Here is a 20184-nt window from a genome sequence, read left to right as displayed (position 1 = left end):
GTTTTGGAGGCTCATTGGGAGTGCCTGCTTAAAGGCAGCTTCCTCACCTTTTGGCTGGGCAGCGACGGTTCTCATTTCCCTCGGCAAAACTGAAAGGCAGACATATTGATCTGGAAGAGGGGTGGAGGGGAATGGGAGGAGCTGTTTGCAGAGGGCCAGTCCCTCCCTGTCTGCACTCCACACTCCAAGGCAAAAGAACACCTCCCGCATTAGGGGGAGGGGGGAAGGGCTCTAAACCATGTGATTGACTGACCACCACCCTGCTGACTTACCCCCCATGGCTGCTGTTCATTTAGACCAGTCTTGTAAAAATGAAAATTTACGATTGCTTCCATACAGAAGGTTACTGCATGATAGATCTGGGACATCTGCTATGCATAAATTACATCAATAACATGACCATATATGTGTAGTATGTGTGCGTGTCTGTGTAGAGAGTGTGTGTGTATGTTGGTGTGTTTGCGCATGTGTTTTGTGTGTGCGTGTGTGCATGTATGTGTGTGTGTGCATGTGAGTGTGTCTGTGTGTGTGTCTATACCCTCTCCATTGATGGATTCCTCTCTCCAGGCCCAGTCAGTACTGTCTCCAAATAGCACTAGAGTCTGGCTCAGAGCAGAGGGCTATCATGTCTCTCCACTGACAGTAATGGGAAAAATGATTCATCTGGCCTCAGTGAAGCAGTCTGCAGGGAAAGGGTTGGAAAACTCAATGCTTCATGCCCTTTGTTATTCCAGAGCCACTAAATATTTATAACATAGCCACATAAAGATTAAAGTATCACAATGAAACTGGTGACCAACAAATGCTATACTTTTCATTTATATGGGGTCAAGAAACATCTCAGTTCATAGAATAGACTGAAGAAAAATATGGAGAAAGTCACTGTGAATGTGTCACCCATTGACTCTCCATGGGCTTGGTGAAACGGGTTTTGAAGCCTGGTTATAGTTTGTGGGTGCTGCCATGTTGTACAAATTGGAGCCAGAGACTGCACAGTAGGGACTTGAAGTCCAGTCCTCCACTAAGCATGTGAGATACAGTGACTCGGTAGTGACGCAAACTGTCCCTGATTCGTCCACCAAATATTATCGGCTTGTCCAAACAGCACAATAACTTAACCGGCATATGGGGAGACATTAGATAAAGAAAACACACCTATTGCGACAACTTTTTCTTTTGGAAAAAATTATTGACTTTGACTTACATTAAAATGGGTGGCTGAAACACCTATACTGGAGCCAACCGAAGTGGCGCTAGCGAGCAACGTCTCTCAACAAGACAAGGAAGTGAGCTTCAAAAACACAGCCCGGCTTTGCTTGCTTGGTTCATAGGTAATTCTCCCAGAAAAAAACATTTAACAAACCAAATGTTTCATAAGAAATATCCACATAATGCAATTAGTCTGCAGGTCTCAGAGGTTCAAACTTCCATTTTGAAAGTAGCTATTTTCAAAGGGTTGTGCCCTGATCTTGCACACATTCTTCCATATATACTACAAAGTACATCTTTTTTCTTGGCTATTTCTGGATTCTTTAATCTAATATTGCATAATTACATTTATTACTGAAACAGAAATAGAAATCTGGGGCACCTAATTATTTACAGTTGATCAGGACATATAATTGCTTTACAAAGGCTCACATGTTACTACAGCCATCTCATGTGGTTACCATTTTACAATTCATCATTTGTACAGCCCTAATTTTCTAGATCGGAAACAGGTTGAAATAATCAGTTACCACTCTCTGAGATGGCTCTCCCATCCCCAAGAATTATCATGCTTTTCTCAAGTTATGAGAAAAATTGAATTACCATCACATAACCCTCCACAAACTCATCCCATGGAGTGAGAGTTATGCAGGACATGGCCAGAAAAAAAATCACAAATACATGTTAAATACTGAAATACTTTAACGCTATACAGGTGGTGTAAATAAATGTTGGTCTTTTCAAAGTCCAGAAGATCCCCAAGTTTTTAACAAAACAAGTTACTGAACCAAAATCATACAGCTATCTGCAGAGATATGGTTCCTCCTCCCATAAAGGGAAATGAGCACATCAGACAACCACTCACTATAGTGGGTACCAGGTCTTGAAATCTTGAAAAATTGCAGGTTCAATTTAAGCAAAAGCACTTGAGTTGACCTGCTATGGTAAGGGCATCCAGCTGTATAAACAGATGATGCTGTCCAGAAAAGAAATGCAGCATTTTCACCATTGTCCAGCTGTGACTGAGAAAGGTTTTCGAGAGGAAAATAAGCCAACTGAAACAAGGTAAATATGTCATTAATTATCAGATGTGATCCTGTGGAATTGAATTCAGCGTGAAAGACTCTACAGACAAATGTACAGCATCTTCCTCTCTCCCAAGGTGTTAATGGAAACACTGAGGTTTGTCTTGGAGGAGGTGGATTTGGGGTGGCTTACACCCCATTAGTCTTTTTTAGCACAAGGGGATCCAGCTTTCCAGTTGCAAAATGCATGAGCACAGGAAAAAAGAAACGCAGAAAGTGTGGGACATTACATTGCATTACATTTATTTAGCAGACACTTTTATCCAAAGTGAATATCAAGGTCATTGGAGCTACTACAAAACACAGGTTCGATAAGGTACAATACTCAATTCGTACAGTTATTCATAGCCAAGAACACCGTCCAGTTCATGCAGTGAACATTATTCTGACCTAACCTATGCTATCTAGGACAGCCAGAATCAAGAGGGAAAGGGTAAAAGGAAAGAATAAGAGAATGTGTAAAAACGCAATGTGAGTCTTTGATCAGCTATGAGGCAAAACAAACCACAGGCCTGTACTGCGGCTCAGAGGTTAAAATTCACCTTAATATAAAATAGTGCTATAGTTTGTCATGTCATGCACAACTGAAGTAAACAATGCACAGTGGAATTCTAATTCTAGCTAAAGAAAATTATTAGCAACCTTTATAAAAATGAGGAAAAAATGAAATGCTGAACTTCAAGAAAAGCTTTTTGGCCAAGCACACAAGTGGTGGTTCCTGGCTTCAAAAGGATGTGAAAAAAAAGGACGTGAAATCTATGGTGAAACAAGGTTGTGGACCTTTAATGTTATTGGGTTGTTTCACATCTAATGGTGCCACGGCAAGTCAGTGAAATCAAGAAATCCAGCAAGAACCGAGATATTCCGACTATAAAAATATTTTAATACCTCCAAACTTTGCCACAAATGGATCTGTCTGCAAGACAATGATATCAAGCATACCTCAACCAGGAAGCCCCTTTAGTCTAAAGTCTAAAGACTTAACTTATTCAACTTATGGTCAAAGATCCCTGAATGTTCACAAATACACATACAACTCAGTAGTTTGATCTTCATGAAGAGAGGCTGCACAAAGTACTGAAAACAGGGGCAGAAATATGTTTCACACCTATCTTTGCTGATTCTGGGAAATCAAATTATTACTTGTTAAAAAAACCTGCTGTTAAAGCCCATCTGTGTTGTATATTTTATACAGCCTTTTTGTGCATTTTATCTATCATGGGACCAAATAATTGTTGAGGGCACTACATTTATGACACTATATCATGGTGGCGCAATCCTTATTATAGACACAATCCAGATAAAAGACTTAAACTGCAACGGCGTAGCTTGACACAAAAGCAGAGCTCACGTGGCGAAAAAGTAGATATATTCAGGAAAAAGTAAAGGAACCAGTTTCTTCTAGGGTCATTTTCTTTGGAAATATTATACAAAATAGACTCACCATTAGGAATAGCCTGCTTATAGTTTTCTTATTTCAGTAATATGTGAATACGTACATACTGCAGAACCAAGAATGGTATAATGTACAATTCTTATTTAGCCTCAGTGCATAGCATTTGATGCTTACTGTAACTTTTTGGCATAATGGAATATACACTGCAGAACCAATGGCCAGGGAGAGTGCACAAACCACAGGCCCTATTACTGCTACAGAATAAATAACGGCAATGTATGCATATTTTAAAATCCAATTTCCTAAAAGCTGCTCTGAGACACCGAATAAAGTTTCCGTAAATCTGCTGTGCAGCCAACAAGTTCCAGAAAACAACGAGCCCTTTAAATCACACTCAAATGGTGTCCTCACGTGGCCCCTTGCAAATGGCACGAACGGCAAACGATACCAATTTCCTGTTTGGCATGCCTCCACTGAAGCCAGTATTAAATTGACAGTCAGAGCGGATCTGTGATGAGAGGCGTTCTGACCCTCCCTCCCACCCCACTCCCCCAACTACCCCAACTCATCTGTGTTCCTGGCCTACCCCTCACCCTCCACCCCAGCTCACTGCAGTACAGGCCTGAGAGAGAGAGAGAGAGAGAGAGAGAGAGAGAGAGCAGTGTGTCTCTCTGATAGAGCAGAAATCGATGGTGGTGAAGGGCATATTGGAAGAACAGCGTGTGCAGCTGAGTGCTGGTCTGCTCTACTGACCTTGGGTGACCTTGGAAATAGCAGCTGAAATACAAGAGGTTTTTTTTGGGTGGGGGAGGGCGGGGGAAGTTACTACCAGCTGCCTCTGCCCCTACACACATGCAAAAAATCAGGCACGCCCATGTAAGCATGCCAAAGAGAAAGCATGTCAGCTGGCATAAACACACCCATACGCACATGCATATTTTTTTTCTTGATCTGGCGCTATACTCCACAATCTTTTACGCATACACAAACACACACACACGCACACATACCCTACTGCAGAGAACATAATTAACACACAAATGATTCAATAAGAAAAAACCTGGACTTCATTGCAAAAGCCCATTTGTACAGACTTGATTAGGCTGGCGAACTGTTTTTATTTAGACTGTGACCACAAAAATGTTGTGTTATGCGGTTTGGTCTAGAACCTGCACTGTTGACCAGTAACAACCAGGCACTTCGATTGTTCGGTCCCTCCCTGTGCTGGGATTTCCCATAATCCCCCTCTCTACACCTGTTCTCCTCACCCAGGTGAGACAAGCTGAATGGGTCACGAAATAAACAGTCACTCATGCGTGCAAAGCAAACAATCTCCATGCGCTCACGTTTTTATAAGACAGTGCTTTGCATTTTCTGGGCTATTTAACAGAACAATCAACATGGCGTTCTCCCCCATCTGTTCCAAAACATAATTCGGGCCCCTCTCCTTCAAGGGCAAATTAGAAGCAAGTATAGTTTATACTGTGTAATTCTACAGGAGTGTCCCTATGAGTTCTTTCCAGACACCCTGTTGTTGTAGAATACAAAGTCGATGCAAAGTTTTCTTCAAGATAAAGAGGGTTCTCCTGTGTGGATGAAAACCAAAGTGACCTCCTGGTTATAATAAGAATCAAAGGATTCTCTCTACTAAGGTAGGATAAATAGAGCTAAGATGGCAAATAAAAATTGACACAGAATTCTTTTCGGTGTTGTTTGCTTCGTTCAAAAATTGTAAGAAGTAATTTCAGGCATTCAATGTACTGTACTAAAGGATGTGGTAAATGGTGATATAGTGATAGCAGATATTTGATAACAGTTTCACATAGATAGCTGAACCCTGTAATTTCAAGTTAGCTCTTGAGAGGTGTGCTGCAGCTTTCAGCAGGCAGAGTAAAACATGCAAATGTGCGCTGAGGTCTCTACCTCGCTGACGGTGTGTTCCAACTCAAGCAACAGGCCTCCTGAGGGCTCCCCCAGGGCTTAACTGACAAAACTCTGCAGCAGAATTTGGGTGAAAACCAGAAGCCTTTTTTGTGCAGATAAAGCTGATTGTCCATGGCTCTGCGCTGACAGAGCGGAAGGTTTTCAGTGCATAAGGAATATGGGAGTTCAGTCGCGGGGCAAGCTATTTCATGCCACGATCATGTGGATTTCCACTTGTTAGGAGGCAGTTTTATTGCTGAACTTAAACCTTTTCTTCTCTTGAAAATGGGAAGGGGGGTGGGCAGTTTGAGGCAACTGGGGTACGGCCAGGGCTGAGGTGTGTGTGTGTGTGTATGTGTGTGCACATGAGCGTGAGCATGCGTGTGAGTGCACGTGTGTGCATGCATGAATGTGCATATGTGTGTGCATGAATATTAGTATGTGCGTTTGTGTGCACATAAGTTTGTATGTGTGTACACGTGTACACATGTGTGCATGAGTGTGTATATTTGTGTATCTGTGTGTACATGCAAGCATGTGCCTGTGTGCTTGCGTGCATGCTCTTGCGCGTGTGTGTGTGTCTGTCTGTCTGTCTGTGCGTATGTGAGCCAACAACGTTAGCTAGAAGGTTGGGAGGTTCGCAGGAGGGTGTCAGACAGGGATCCTGATGTTTGTCAGCTGTCCTACCAAAAACACCATATTTACACATGGCATGGAGTATGTAGCTCCAATACTTAAAGAAAGCTAACAAAAGCAAAGGACATCCACCGGGACCAAATATCACAGAGTCGAGGCACTCAGGCTGAGCACTATAAGACCCTTCTTGATGCCTGTTTGCAATAATCATTTGGCAATATCAGTGACTTAAAGGGCAATTTCACTGTAAATTTAGAATGTAAAATATTGTTTCTAAAATTCATTATATCAGGTACAGTCTCTACAAGGAGAATTTCCATTGTTTAAAAAAAAAAATCTAACCCTTAATAAAAATACTACTACTACAACAATAATAATAATAATAATAATAATAATAATAATAATCTCCTGCCTGATCCAGCTTTTTCAAAGTATGACCGTCGTAAAAAAGAGGTAAACAAGTTTGCGGATCACACTCGCACTGTCCAAACTGCATATGCTCCACTTGTGCGCTAGTAAAACTCTACAGGCAGACTAAGTGTAGTCCCGTATGTGTGAGCAAATACCTAACAGCGCTGGGTAAAATCAGTCTGTTACTATGGTTATCAAACAATGACAAGTCTTTGTCATGCGTTGAGGAGGCCTTTGTCTCGTTGCCTTTACCCTAATGATGTTTCCACCTCCTGATTAAAAATTATACAGCACAGTGGCTGTTCTGTAATGTCCTGTGCACATGGTGGATTCTTCTCTGTCCTCAGGGCAAGTTTACTATGTCACATGTGTCTCTGTCACTTATCATCCACAGTCAACACAACTGACTGTCTTGGTCTGTCTCATAAAATCAACAGGTCCTCTTAAAGAAGAAAAAAAATCAAAACAAACCTCTCAAATATATTCTGTTCAAAACATGTCAGAAAAATACAGTAAAAGTACATTTCAAATTTTAAAAGAAATAATAAAAAATAAATAAATAAGAAATTACTCATAGATAAATTGTTTTCTTGCTAACATTTTCTATTCATCTCTTTCACGTGACGTCGCTGTAAAACAGCGCCGCCAATCTTCCTGATAGAGGAAATCTAAATGTCTGCTACACTACATGGCCAAATGTATGTAGACACCTGTTCTAATTAGTGGGTATGGCTACTTCAGCCACACCCATTGCTAATCTCCATAGACAAACATTCATAGTAGCATGTGTCGTACTGAAGAGATCAGTAATGATCAGTCATAGAATAGTCACACAGAATAGTCAATGTTTCAGAGTCATAGAATGGCACCTTTCCAACAAGGCAATTTTTCAAATGTCTGCCCTACTAGAGTTGCCCCAGTCAACTGTAAGTACCTGTTATTGTGAAGTGGAAACGTGACAGCAACTCAGCAATGAAGCGGTACATCACAGAAGCTCGCAGAACGGGACTGCCGAGTGCTGAAGCACGTAGTGCGGAAGCGACGTCAGCGCAAGAACTGTTCGTCAAGAAATGGGTTTCCCTGGCTGGGCAGCCACACACAAGCTTAAGATCACCATGTGCAAAGCCAAGCGTTGACTAGAGTGGCGTAAAGCTAACCGCCATTGGACTCAGAAGCAGTAGAACCGCGTTCTCTGGAGTGATAAATCATGCTTCACTATCTGCCTGATGGACAAATCTGGGTATGGAAAATGTCAGGAGAAAGCTACCTGCCCAAATTGATTGTGCCAACTGTAAAGTGAAGTGGAGGAGGAATAATGGTCTGGGGCTATTTTACATTGTTTGGGATAGGCCCCTTATTTCCTTGAAGGGAAATCTTAATGCTACAGCATACAATGACATTCTAGAGAATTGTATACTTCCAACTTTGTGGCAACAGTTTGGGGAAGGTAATTTCCTGTTTCAGCATGAGAATGCCCCAATGCACAAAGCGAGGTCCATACAGATATGGTTTGTCGAGGTGTGGAAGAACTTGACAGGCCGGTACAGAGCCCTGACTTCTACCCCATCAAACACTATTGGGATGGATTGAAATGCATATATGGGTGTGATGTTCGGGTGTCCACATACTTTTGGCCACGTAGTGTATGTAAAGCAGTTGGGGATGACGATAGTAGACATACTGTAAAAATAAAAATTTGAAATTGCAATCCCAAAAATGTTGATCGTCGCAGAAAATGGTTGGCTGCAATCAGGAAGCCAACAGAACACTCCGTGGTGAGCAATGACCACTTTATATCAGGCAAGCTAAGCTGGCTAGCTCACATAGTAGTAACCTAATCTGTACATTTTAACACCCCACACCAAGATGTCCTTTGTTGGCACTAATGTTAAGATAAATAACAGTATACGTAACCTTAATATTAGCTCGCTTTACATTATGGGATAATCAGTCTTAAAATAATAGTTTATCCTTATTTTCATCTTACCCATGATGTTATAAATTGATAAATATTGTAACGGTGGTACACTCGGTGGTTTCTCTGACCCTGGAATTAGCACCAGTTGTGTTATGCTAGCGTATGTTTTTTGTTAGCATATGTTCAGCAGCCACATTCAGCTACCTCCTGTTACGTTTGTTATCAGTATGTAGCCATCAGGACTACCTGTTAGCTCAGCTAGCTAATGATATTATGGGAATTGTAACCAGATGGGATATTGTAACCGCTGCTGGTACACAACCAAAAACAGTGAGGAAGAAAGGCCGCCACAAACAAAGATCATGTGATTGAAACAGATCATTTTGTGTGCTATGGTAGTTCTAACAGTTAAGCAAAAAATAGGACAGGAAATTATTTAGCCACCCCAGGTAGGTTCAGATTGACAGAATCCTGTTTAGCAAGAATTGCTGTTGCCGAGATCAATTGCTTGATTGATTGATTGATTGACTTGATGTGGCAATTAAAATACAATAGGACCACACATCTTTGACATATGGTATAATGATATACACATGATATAATGATTGCATTTATAACGATCAAGGATAACACAATAAGATACTGAAACATATTTCTACTGTGATCCTCCTTGCAAGGCAAGTTAAAAGAAAAATGCTTTTTCTGTGTAAAGAGTATACTGGCAGCTGGCATTGAAACACTGGGGGACACATTTAACCTGGCCAAGAGCAATAGCCAACAATGGCACACACAAAGCCCACATCTGCCTTCGCAATAAACCAGAGTCTGTTGCGGCAAGACGCTTTGAAGTGTACTCTAAGAGATTGAACTTTTCACCATCAAGGAAAGTAAAGCGTTTCCTTTATACACTTGTAAATGTGCTGCCTTCCAAAAAATCCCAAAAAAACAATAAGAGCGTGGCCGCTGTGACAGAGGTCAGCCCCATTCTTTAACAAAGCAAAATGAATGGGAATCAATAAACCTCTCAGACATCGCATACAATCGGCTCCAATGTTCCATTTTACATTCCCAAATGCAATAACAGAATGGGGGTGGAGGGTATTGGGAGGTTGGGTGGGGGTTGGGGTTGAGGTCTGCAATGATAAAATTTTCCTGTGCCTTCATAGTGAGTCCCTGCCATTCAAAATGTTCAGAATGTAATCAATACTCATTAATACCTACCAGTTCAGAGCAGGACAGTGCTATGGAGGTATGTGTGTATGTTAATTTACAAGCCATCGAGTTATGTAACATTGTGTGTATGTTAAATGGAGTTTGCACATATACAAGCACAACACTGGAGATCACCATTTACATGAACCTTGACAGTTTTAATAAACAACAGTTTAGTCTCTTTTTTTTTTTTACTATTCAGTACTGTGGTTAGGGAAGCAGGCTTGTTATGTTAGTCACGGGTTCAATTCCCAAGTGGGATGCTGCCATTGCACCTTTCAACAACTTAACCTTGCTTCAGTAAATATCCAAAGAAGTATTATTGAGCGTACAAAGAGTTAAGCTGTGTAAGTCATTCTGGATAAGAACATCTGCCAAATGCCGTAAATGTAAATGAAACAGCTGTACACAACATAAACAAAAACAAATATGCATCTGTAGTTTTAATTAAACTGGAGTGAAAAACAGACTGCAGACGCAAGAAAAATGAAGGATGTGGAAAAAGAATGACAAAGAGAAAGACCATAAACGAATAAATAAATGCATAAAAATAGATAAATAATCAGATAAATGCTCAACCCATTTTATTTGCTCTGATAGATCCCTTGTTACATTTATTACATTCCATTCTACCATTGCTTTACACTGGGCCGGCCAGTGGAGTATGGGTTACCCCTCTATAGCCTGGTTTCTCCCGAGATTTACTCCCATTAGGTGGTATTTACTCGCTGCCGTTGGAGGGTTTTTCTCCCCACTGGGAGTTTTTTTAACCTCATGTGCTGGCTATTTGGGGGTTCAGGCCTGGTTTTGCTCTTTTTGCTCTGTTTCTTGCCATTTTTCTGCTACTCTGTAAAGTGTCTTTTTGACAGTTTTCTGTAAACGCTAGACAAATAAAATTGTTTTGATTTGATTTGATAAAGAGACCCAGCGGACAGACATACCAGCACACAAACAGGCTGTTTCACAGGCAAGTTGACAGAAAAGCAGACAGACTAGATGGACACAACGTCCGTTTCATACCTTGGTTCTCCTCTGATTGGTTGAAGCCACAGAGCTGGCAGATGTTGCGAACCCACTTGTTCATCTCCTCCTCGGTCTCAGCCACCAGGTAGAAGGTGCGACCCGAGGTCTTGATGTCGAAGACGAAGCTGTCCTGGAACTCCTTCCTCTTGAAGGTGAGTCCAGCATCGACCTGCTCACAGCAGTGCAGATCGATTACGCGGATGGGCTTCTTGGAGTGGTCATTCTTGTAGTACTCCACAACATCCGGGTCCCCACTCATCCTCCCACTGCGAAGGATAAACCAGCGCTTCTTCCAGGCCTGTCACACACGAGACACAGCTTACTTTACATTCAGAAACAAGGCACAGCTTACTTTAGATTCTCAAACAAGGCACACATTACATTACATTCACAAACAAGGCGCACGTTACATTTGCACATACACAAGACATGCAATACATAACATTTGTAACACTACATTCACAAAAGCACAAAACGCGCATTACACTACATTCACACTCACAAGACACTTTACATCACATTCACAGACAAGATGTGCATTACAAATACTCACACAGAATACACTCACTACGTTTTCAAACAGTTATATTCACACATACAAAATATTTAGCAAGTTCACATATATAAATAGTCATCAAGACTTAGCTCTGTTTTTTAAAATAGATATAATGCATTCATATAGCGCGTATTGACTGAAGCAAACCAAGTGAAATACCTTGTTCAAGAGTAAAGGCAGTACCTCACTTGGGAATCAAACCAACAACCTCTTAGTTACAAGGCCACTAACTATTAAACTGCAATCCAAATATACCAGAGGACACCTTCAGAGGTGCAGTCCATGCCTCGACAGGTCAGAGCTGTTTTGGCGGCACGAGGGGGACCTACATAATATCAGTTAGGTGGTTTTAATGTTGTGGCTGTTTGGTGTAATATGAATACTGTACATGTTCAGCGTACATAGACCATGGCAGATTGCAGCAGGAACATTCCAAAATACACCTTGACATAATACGACATTAACCAATTTGACATGATACTGATTACGTGTGATTATGTGAATCAAAACTTTTATAACCTAGCTAGCAATATAATGAATGTATGTACACCATTTCAGCTTACAGTGAATTTATACTTTGCCATCTTAGCAAGGCATATATGTTAACTGCATTTTATTAAATTGAATGTATTGTCCTGCTTTCATTTTTGTTTAGGTCTTCTTTTTTTGTTTTGTTCCAATGTTTTACTGGCAACTAGGAAAATAGACCACTCCCATATCAATTGCAATCACAAAAAACAAAAAACAAAACAAATAACAACCACCATCTTAATTACTGGCTGCCTGAAGGTGTAAAAAAAGGCAAATATTTAATGTCATGTTCAGCTTTAAAAGCATAGTTTGGAAAAACACAGGCTTTTACAAAGCTTTTTAACAGTGACTTCACTGACGTGGTGACATAGGAAATCGGCCATCTGTCTGAAGAGGCCCAAGCTGTCTGCAAATCACAGTCACAACCAATACCCCCCCCCCCCCCAATGTGCAATCGCAAACACCGCCATGGTCAGTTTGCTTAGGGCCTTCAAAAGTTCAGCGCCTATAATAAGAGTTTCTACTGACAACATAAGCAACACATGTTAAATACAACATATAAAACTGAATTGTATCACATCTGAACTGAATTTAATGGGAGCTAAATTGACGTGAATTGAGTCGTATCAAGTCTGATCAAATTGTTGAATTTCTAAGTGTATCTTTCCTGTATCGTATCATCGGTCATGTATGGAGATGTGTAACCTATCGAAACTTCTCACGCTTCAAAAGTCTAATGATTAAGACTTTTCAAAACGATTAACAAATATATTACTTTTAAAAGCAGTGCATAGTGTTTCTGGAAAAACACACCCAAAGAAAGAAGCCTGACCTGGCCTGGTGCGGTGAGTGAGATAAAGCCATGCCTTTCAGCTGTTCTTTTGCTGTAAAAACAGGCTTTAGGCACCCAAGAAAAGACTTATAAAACCTCCCACCCCTAGTAGGATACATTAAGATATCCAGAGGGCTCACAGGTTTTCAGGATACACTGCACTTAATGAAGGTGCTCTTTGGAAAGCCTTTATTGAAATGACGAATCAATATACCCTGAAAGAGACAGGTAAAGTAGCAGCAAGACATGAAAGTAGCTGAACATAAAAACTTACTGTATGTTCTCAGTTCTGTATGGATTTTCCATTTGACTAAAGGATTTATCACACATGCTATTTTCTACTTATATTCTGATTATGTCTTAAGAGAAAATAACACATTTACCTGGATTTTCTTTTAACCAAGCACTTTCCATGGGGGTTTATTTTTCAAATACTCAAACTTTTCTCACAAAACTTTCATTTGGAATCTATTTGAAACTAGGCATATGAGGCATATGAGATAATGATATTGTTTTTTGAAGGGCCTGCAGACTTTAGAATGGATTCACTTGATCTGCATCTGCACATGCATTTTCATAATCTAAATACAGAGTAACAGCCCTGGGAAAATGTTTTTATGGCTATAGTAAATATTTGAATTGCCTATAGTAAATTGTAAGGGTAGGTCAGCAGATATGAAATGCTATGCTAACACATTCTACATCAGCTGTGTGTTTCACAGGCCCTAATGAAAAATGTGATCAAAGCAGAGTTGTGAGCTTCACGTCTGGTTACACAACAGGTGTGGGTTCAACTGACTGGTCCTCACGCTGTAAACCTGTCAGCAGCTGCATGGGACTGAGCTGCACTCAGAGTGGGAGTGCTGATCTAAGATCAGGTTTCCCCTGTTCACATCTTAACCTTATCTGTTATGAGCCGAAAGGTGAAGCTGATCCTAGATCAGGGCCTATGTTCTTACAGAAATGACCTATGGAGACCTAGGCTACAGAATCGAGATGAGCTGGAGGTGTGATAGGGAGGAACTGAGAGTGAATGGTGAGAGCAAGAGCAAGTCACAGATTCTATAGCCACATGCTATATATATATAGGCGCCATCACATACTCAACTCCTGCATTCTGACCCTTCTGCTTGTTAACAGGATTTTCTGGTGCCATTTTACAGTACAGAATGGCAAATGTACAGAATTGCCACAGTACCGGCCATTACTTCTTAGCAATTTTAGCATTAAAAACCAGGAGTATCTAGGGAGTCTAAAGAATCTGTGGTAAATCTGAAAGACAGCCTTCAAGTTTTGTGCCTTGATAGTCCTGTAATTGATAATCAAATGAAAAAGACTACCCATTGATCGTTCATCGTTCCTTTTTATTTGATTAGATCGAGTGGATTTCTGTACATTTGCAGAGATCACCACATAAAATAAAAGCTTTCAATTTCAACTGGATCCAAGTGGGGAAAACTAAATATAGTTAACCTTTTTAATGTAACCCCATCTCTTCATTGTAAATAAAGTCAAAGCACAAGAGTAGTTTAACTATACAACATTAGAGATAGTTTAAGAATGAATCGGAGGTAGTCAGCTCTTAATTTGGACATTGTTAATCTTATTTTCAGGACATTATTTAAGTGGTTGAGCATTACTTAAGTAGTAGAGTAAGCACATTGTTACCCGGGACAAATTAAGTTAATAAATACGGATAGTAAGAAAATGTTATATTAAACGGAACGCTCAGTTTGCCACAGTCAGGACAGGACAGTGTTTACGTTCAGAATCCAGAGTTTTTCACAGCTAACACCCTCGTTTAACATCCGCCACTGAATACTGAATCCAAGTGCATCAACAGTTAAAACATCTCACTTATCCAACATATAAAATATATTTATTTATTTAGGTAATTATAATCAAAGATATCAAGTATCAGTTAAATCGCTGAATTTGTTACTAGGCAGAGCATAAATCACAATTGACTCTGCGTGGACTATGAGCAAGTTTAGCAGATCAAATTATATTGTTTGTCTCTTGAAGAGGACAATCTAAAACTAGATATCTGACACCACCAAAGGGTTAGGTTTAATCTAAGCACACACAGAGACTTGCATGGTATGTACAGTTCATGCAGGTTTTAAGCTTAGCAGGTTTAACACTCAAGCTAGAGGTTGTGTGGCTGTGATGGACACCCTGAAAGGATCCACGCATGGGTGGTTCTGGTGATTCTGGCAGCTCAAGAGACGGTTTAGGTGCATGCGTGAGAGGCCGACAGACAAGGGGAGAGAACGGAGTGACAGTCTGGCGCTCTGCCAAGGAAGCACATCCTCCCCAAGACCCACCACCCCCCCGCCCTCCCCCCACTGCTGACACACAACATCCTGCTGTCTCTCCCTCTCTCTCTCTCTCGCACACACTTGCTCTGTTTTCCTCTGCCCTTTCCATCTTCCTCTCATCCCTCTCCATCTCCTGTTTCACCCTGTCACTCCCTCTCCCTCTCCCTCTCTCCCTCACCACCCTTAAAGCAGCACCTCTCCCTGTTGGAGATAAACTGAGGAGGTGTTTCACAGCACATATCGACCCCACGGGGGAGGAACAGGATAAAGTGCATCTCCTAAATGCTCCCCTCATTCTGCCATTCTGTTAAGGATGCTCACTAAGCCAAACATGGTCATGTCTATGGGGTGCAGACTTCAGGCAGTCATCAAATGCAAATTCGCAACCAAGTACTAAATATTATGACTTCAATGTTATACTTTTGCACCCCTAAAATGGGGGACTGCATAAAAAGGATGTAGTTCCTACACAGATCACCCAATACAGACATAAATCTCCTCCAAAAAAAAACTGGCAGTCTGCACTTTTAATGTCATATTAATTATTTTATTTCAAATCCAATGTACAGAAGAACAGATCCAAAACAACAAAAATTGTATCACCACTGCTCCAATACTTTTGCATTTAAAAATTCCTGCATGGTTCACCAAATGTGGATGCTTGCTCTACAGCCAAAACAACAAAAAACTGTCACTGTCCAAATACTAACTGACTGCACTGTATATATACTGTACACAGCAATATCTTAAAACAGCAATCTGTATATTTTCTCAGAAAATGTGAAGTGTCGCAATATATTTCCTGATCTTGATAATACATTTAATTTCAGCATTTTTCAAGGTATTCCATTATCATGAGGCGTTCTAAGAATTATGTTGTTTTGTCCAGAAGACAAAATTACTTCACATTTCACTTCCTCCTGCCGGACTGAGGAACATGGTGCAGCGAGGGCAGGCTGCATCTTTAAAAGCGCTGACAGGCGTTAACCCAAGATCCTGTTCATTAAAGATCCTGTGGGACCCTTCGAAAGAGTAGTGGTGTTAACCCCAGTGTCTTGGTCAAAATATTACTAAAATACCTGTTCTGGGGACCTAATCAACCCCTTTACATCTGATATTGTAAGTCCTTATATTCTGTTCCTCGAGTTATCACCACACAAGAGCTCGCAGTCTTTCAGATTGGATAAATAAATAAATAAAGGGAAGTGTAGTGTACATAAGGGTCAAACACAGCAGGTGATACAGACAGACCCATGTGAATGAATGATTGCCAGTGAGCAGTTACTGTTTCATCTGGCTTTTTGATCATATCCCTCTTGGCAATGTCGAGAAACACTCACATGCTCTCAGTTTCTTATGAAAACACTCATATTAAATTTTTTTTTTTAAACTGGCTTCACTTCACTGCAGGACTAAAGCACTATAAAATGACATCAGTTGAGATCTAGCTATTGATAATACTGCAGTAAAAAAATGAAATGCACAGTTTTAGTTCCTGTTTGGTCAGTTTTGCATAATTCTGGTCAAACACAGTCAGCGCTAGCAATGCGTAACAAAGTAAACGCAGCTTAGAATATGATTTGTTAAAATCTTCCAACCGTAGATGTATCAATAGAAAACAACAACATTCAGTTAGGGTGCCGTTTCCCTTTAACATGCATTGTCCATGCCTTGAAAAGAATAAAAGTGATTGGGCCAAGCTAAAAAAAGATTTCAAAATTTCAAAGGTGCTGTTGGCCCATTGCCCCAGTTCCCCCTTCTAGCAGGGACCATGACAACAACATGCCATTTTCAGCATTACTGCCTCCACCCCCTCCCCAGCCCTGTCCGAAATTGCAAGAGGTGACCGTGACCCTACTGGTGTATGTCCGGCATTTTCACTTGGAATGCTGGACTCCTTAACAGATTAGTGGAAACATTTGAAACAGGAGCTCAGGTTGTAAACAAGAAAACAGGCAGCCATTCTGTCTAATCGCCATAAACAGAAGAGGCGGGAGCCGCACCGTGGCAAACCGGTTACTCCAATTATGCAATCTGCCCACACGATACTGACATTTTCCCACCCTACAGGAGAATCGCCCATCTGACATCATGGCTAGTAAGTAGCTAGCATGGAATTAGCTACAGAATTTAAGGACTAAACTAGGTTAACACAGAAGAAGGACAAAAGTGCCACAAACACATGCTTGATTATAGATGGGAAAAGAATGCGCCACATAAATGCTGCTTTTGACAGCTAAAACAAGGCACATGCTGCATAATCATAAACATACAATCCATGCATGCCAGCTAAGTGAATGCCGTCACACTCCACATCAGAAGATAATATTTCAATCACAACTACTTTTGCAGAGGATAATCTCAGTGCTAAAGTGCTATTCTTATCCACCAGTCCAACAGACAGTGTTAGATAATTTAACTCATTGTGCTTTTGTATAGTAATAATCAGTGAAAGTTTTGACTTTTAGTACAGGTCCAGAGAACTCAATTCATCTGTGACTGATATGATGAAACTACCTTGTATAAGAAAAAAACATGAACCATTTCGCCTTTGATGAAGCAAAAGGTATACATCAGAATCACAGCAAGAAGTTATGGTTCACAAACTCCAAAACGGTGATCACTCATTACAACAAAAAAGGGGAGGTGTTGTGAAAGCCAAGCTCATTACAAAGATTTCCCTCATTGGATGTCTCTGATGTCTCCGGACTAGGTTGCCCCTGCTTACACTTCACCATCCCCCTCTCTCTTGGTTCTGGTTGCCCATGAAGTGCTCAATGCTTCCCTTTCCTGCCCATCCACACTGTGCCCTTGGCCTTGTTGCCCATGGAAATGCTCACTACATCCCATCCCCCCCTTCCAATCTGCTCCTGTGCTCTAGGGCACAGTACTGTTGATGGAGTACCACTGTTCTGTCTGTTTACCAGACATAGGGTACACTGCTATTTAACACACTCTAACACTCTAAAAGCTAAAAGGATGTGTTAATATCCAATGCACTTTTTGCGTTGCTACTTTTGTGTCTCTGTCAACACATTTTGTGTCAAAGTTACTAACTGTATTACAATATACAATTCATGTGTTAGAGAAGCAGACTTTAACACAGACGGTGTTAAAAGTAACACAAAATGTGTGGTCCTTAACTAGACATGGAGTTGTGTTAAAATGATGTGTTATGTGTTGTTTTAAACACATCCATTTTGCGAGTGCAGGATACAGTTTGGCCTTATAACCAACATCCTCAATGTCATTATTTCCATCGGTGATGTTTGGTGAGCTGAAAATGGGTGGGGCCGAAAACATCCCCTTAAACTGATTATTGGTCTCAACCTGTTTTCAGTCATTTTCCTTGACTACCAATACAGCAATTCACAAAATACTTGATACCATCAGATATAGCCATCTCTCCATTTAGTGAGTAATAAAATACATTTTTATTTGCGTTGCAAAATTGCGCACATTTTATCAACATTATTTGTGGACACATGTAGACCTCTCCCTTTTCTGCATTCGCAATTGGAGAATATTCATGGCAAATATATGCAATGTGCAGATTTTAAGGATTCATGAAGCACATTTTGTTATCGCTGGTTATGCAGAAGGCTAACGTGGTAGTTAACGGAATGGAGCGTGTTTTTACTTGATATGAAGAAGCTGCGCATTACTTGCCAATTGATTAGTTTGATTGTCGGCAGCCTTGTTCATCAAGGAAAATGAATGAGTATGCTTGAGACCAATGATCAGTGTAACGGAAAGTTGTCCGCCCAACCAATTTGCCAGTGATTTCCATCATAAATATTACTTCATGAAACACTCCATGAATAATCCATACTCCATGTGCTCAAATAAAAAAAGTGCAATCAAACAAAAACTGATTTTTTTTTTTTTGCCTTTTGGAATGCCCAATCGTATATCAGTGCTCAAAGCTGCCATTATCATCGCCTTACAGGGCTTTGAACCACAGACAGGACTAGCATGGTCAGGATTCAACCCTGAACTGTAGGGCTCCTTCATTCTGTACTACACAAATATAGTATCTTAACCAGTGAAGCCACACAGCAGCCCCCAAGCTGCTTTCTGACATATCTCTGCCACCACAAATCCAAACTCCATAAATACAGTGCCCTGTACTGCAAGTATTTAGGGCAACAATCTAGGCAATTCAGCTCCTGTTAGCTGCCATATTTCTTATAATGTATCCTCCTCATTGTTCCACACAAAATGATCCATTAAGTGTTTCTATCCCACTTAACACCTTCCCGTATAATCCCTCCTGAAAGTGCGATACGTGTGGCACAGTCCACAGGGCAGCCGATTCATGGCCATAAGTAATTCCCCCCAGGGTTTGATCCTTGCCATAACAGCTGTTTTTCAGCTGTGGTGCCTTCACTATCTGTTACCCTCTCTGATTTCTGCCAGTCTGAATACAGGAGGGAGGACTGTCCTGCTATGCTAAAAAAACAACAACTATTCAACCACTCAGGTCTGTAACATCTAGACACAATTTAAAGGCACCTAGGTTTATTCTAGAGAAAATAACAGTGAAATCCTCAGAAAAAGTTTAGTTATATACTGCAAAATTTCCAGTGTTAATTCAACTCAAACAAAGTACATATAAGTCCAACAGTGACCATATGTACGAGTTGATTTTACACTGAACATTTTACTGCGCACATCAGCCCTAGAGGGGCCACCCTTTGTGAATGTAACAAAATACTGTCCATAGTTTTCAAAGAACCTTTTTTGATTTTTTCCTACTGATGTATTTTTCAGAGAAAAGTCCTAAGTGCCCTTTGAAACTTTTCAAAAAACATGATTCCCCCCCACAAGTGCACAGTACAGCAAGGTGAAGCAAAGAGCCAGAGAAAGGAAGTTTGTCCCTGAGTCTATTTTAAAGATGGGAAAGCAAAACATCAAATGGCAAGGGAAAACAAAGCCCTCTGTGTGAACGGGGGTCCTAAAAATAGACACAGAAACATTGATCTTCACAGGTCAGCCCTTTATCTTCACTGTGCAGTTTGATTCTTACACTAATAACAAGACTTGTTTTCTCCTGTTTCCCCACAAAGTCAAGGCCACGTAGGACCAAGGAAAAAGGCCTAAATAAAAATAAAGCAAACAAACAAAAATA

At 40.7% G+C, this 20184-nt stretch overlaps 1 protein-coding gene across 2 annotated transcripts in view; it reads right to left on the bottom strand.

Moving 5' to 3' along the window:
• The window catches only part of LOC135263764 (GRB2-associated-binding protein 2-like), a 64826-nt gene that overhangs the window by 20796 nt on the left and 23846 nt on the right, over positions 1–20184 (bottom strand). For both annotated transcript variants that reach the window (XM_064352131.1, XM_064352129.1), the window contains exon 2: positions 10811–11111. In XM_064352131.1, coding sequence (XP_064208201.1) covers positions 10811–11111 — 301 coding nt within the window. The remainder of the gene's footprint in view (positions 1–10810; positions 11112–20184) is intronic.

Source organism: Anguilla rostrata, chromosome 9, assembly GCF_018555375.3.
Source record: "Anguilla rostrata isolate EN2019 chromosome 9, ASM1855537v3, whole genome shotgun sequence".
NCBI classification, from domain to species: Eukaryota; Metazoa; Chordata; class Actinopteri; order Anguilliformes; family Anguillidae; genus Anguilla; species Anguilla rostrata.
The sequence above is the reverse complement of the archived record's forward strand: the minus strand, read 5'-3'. Positions and strand labels throughout refer to the sequence as shown.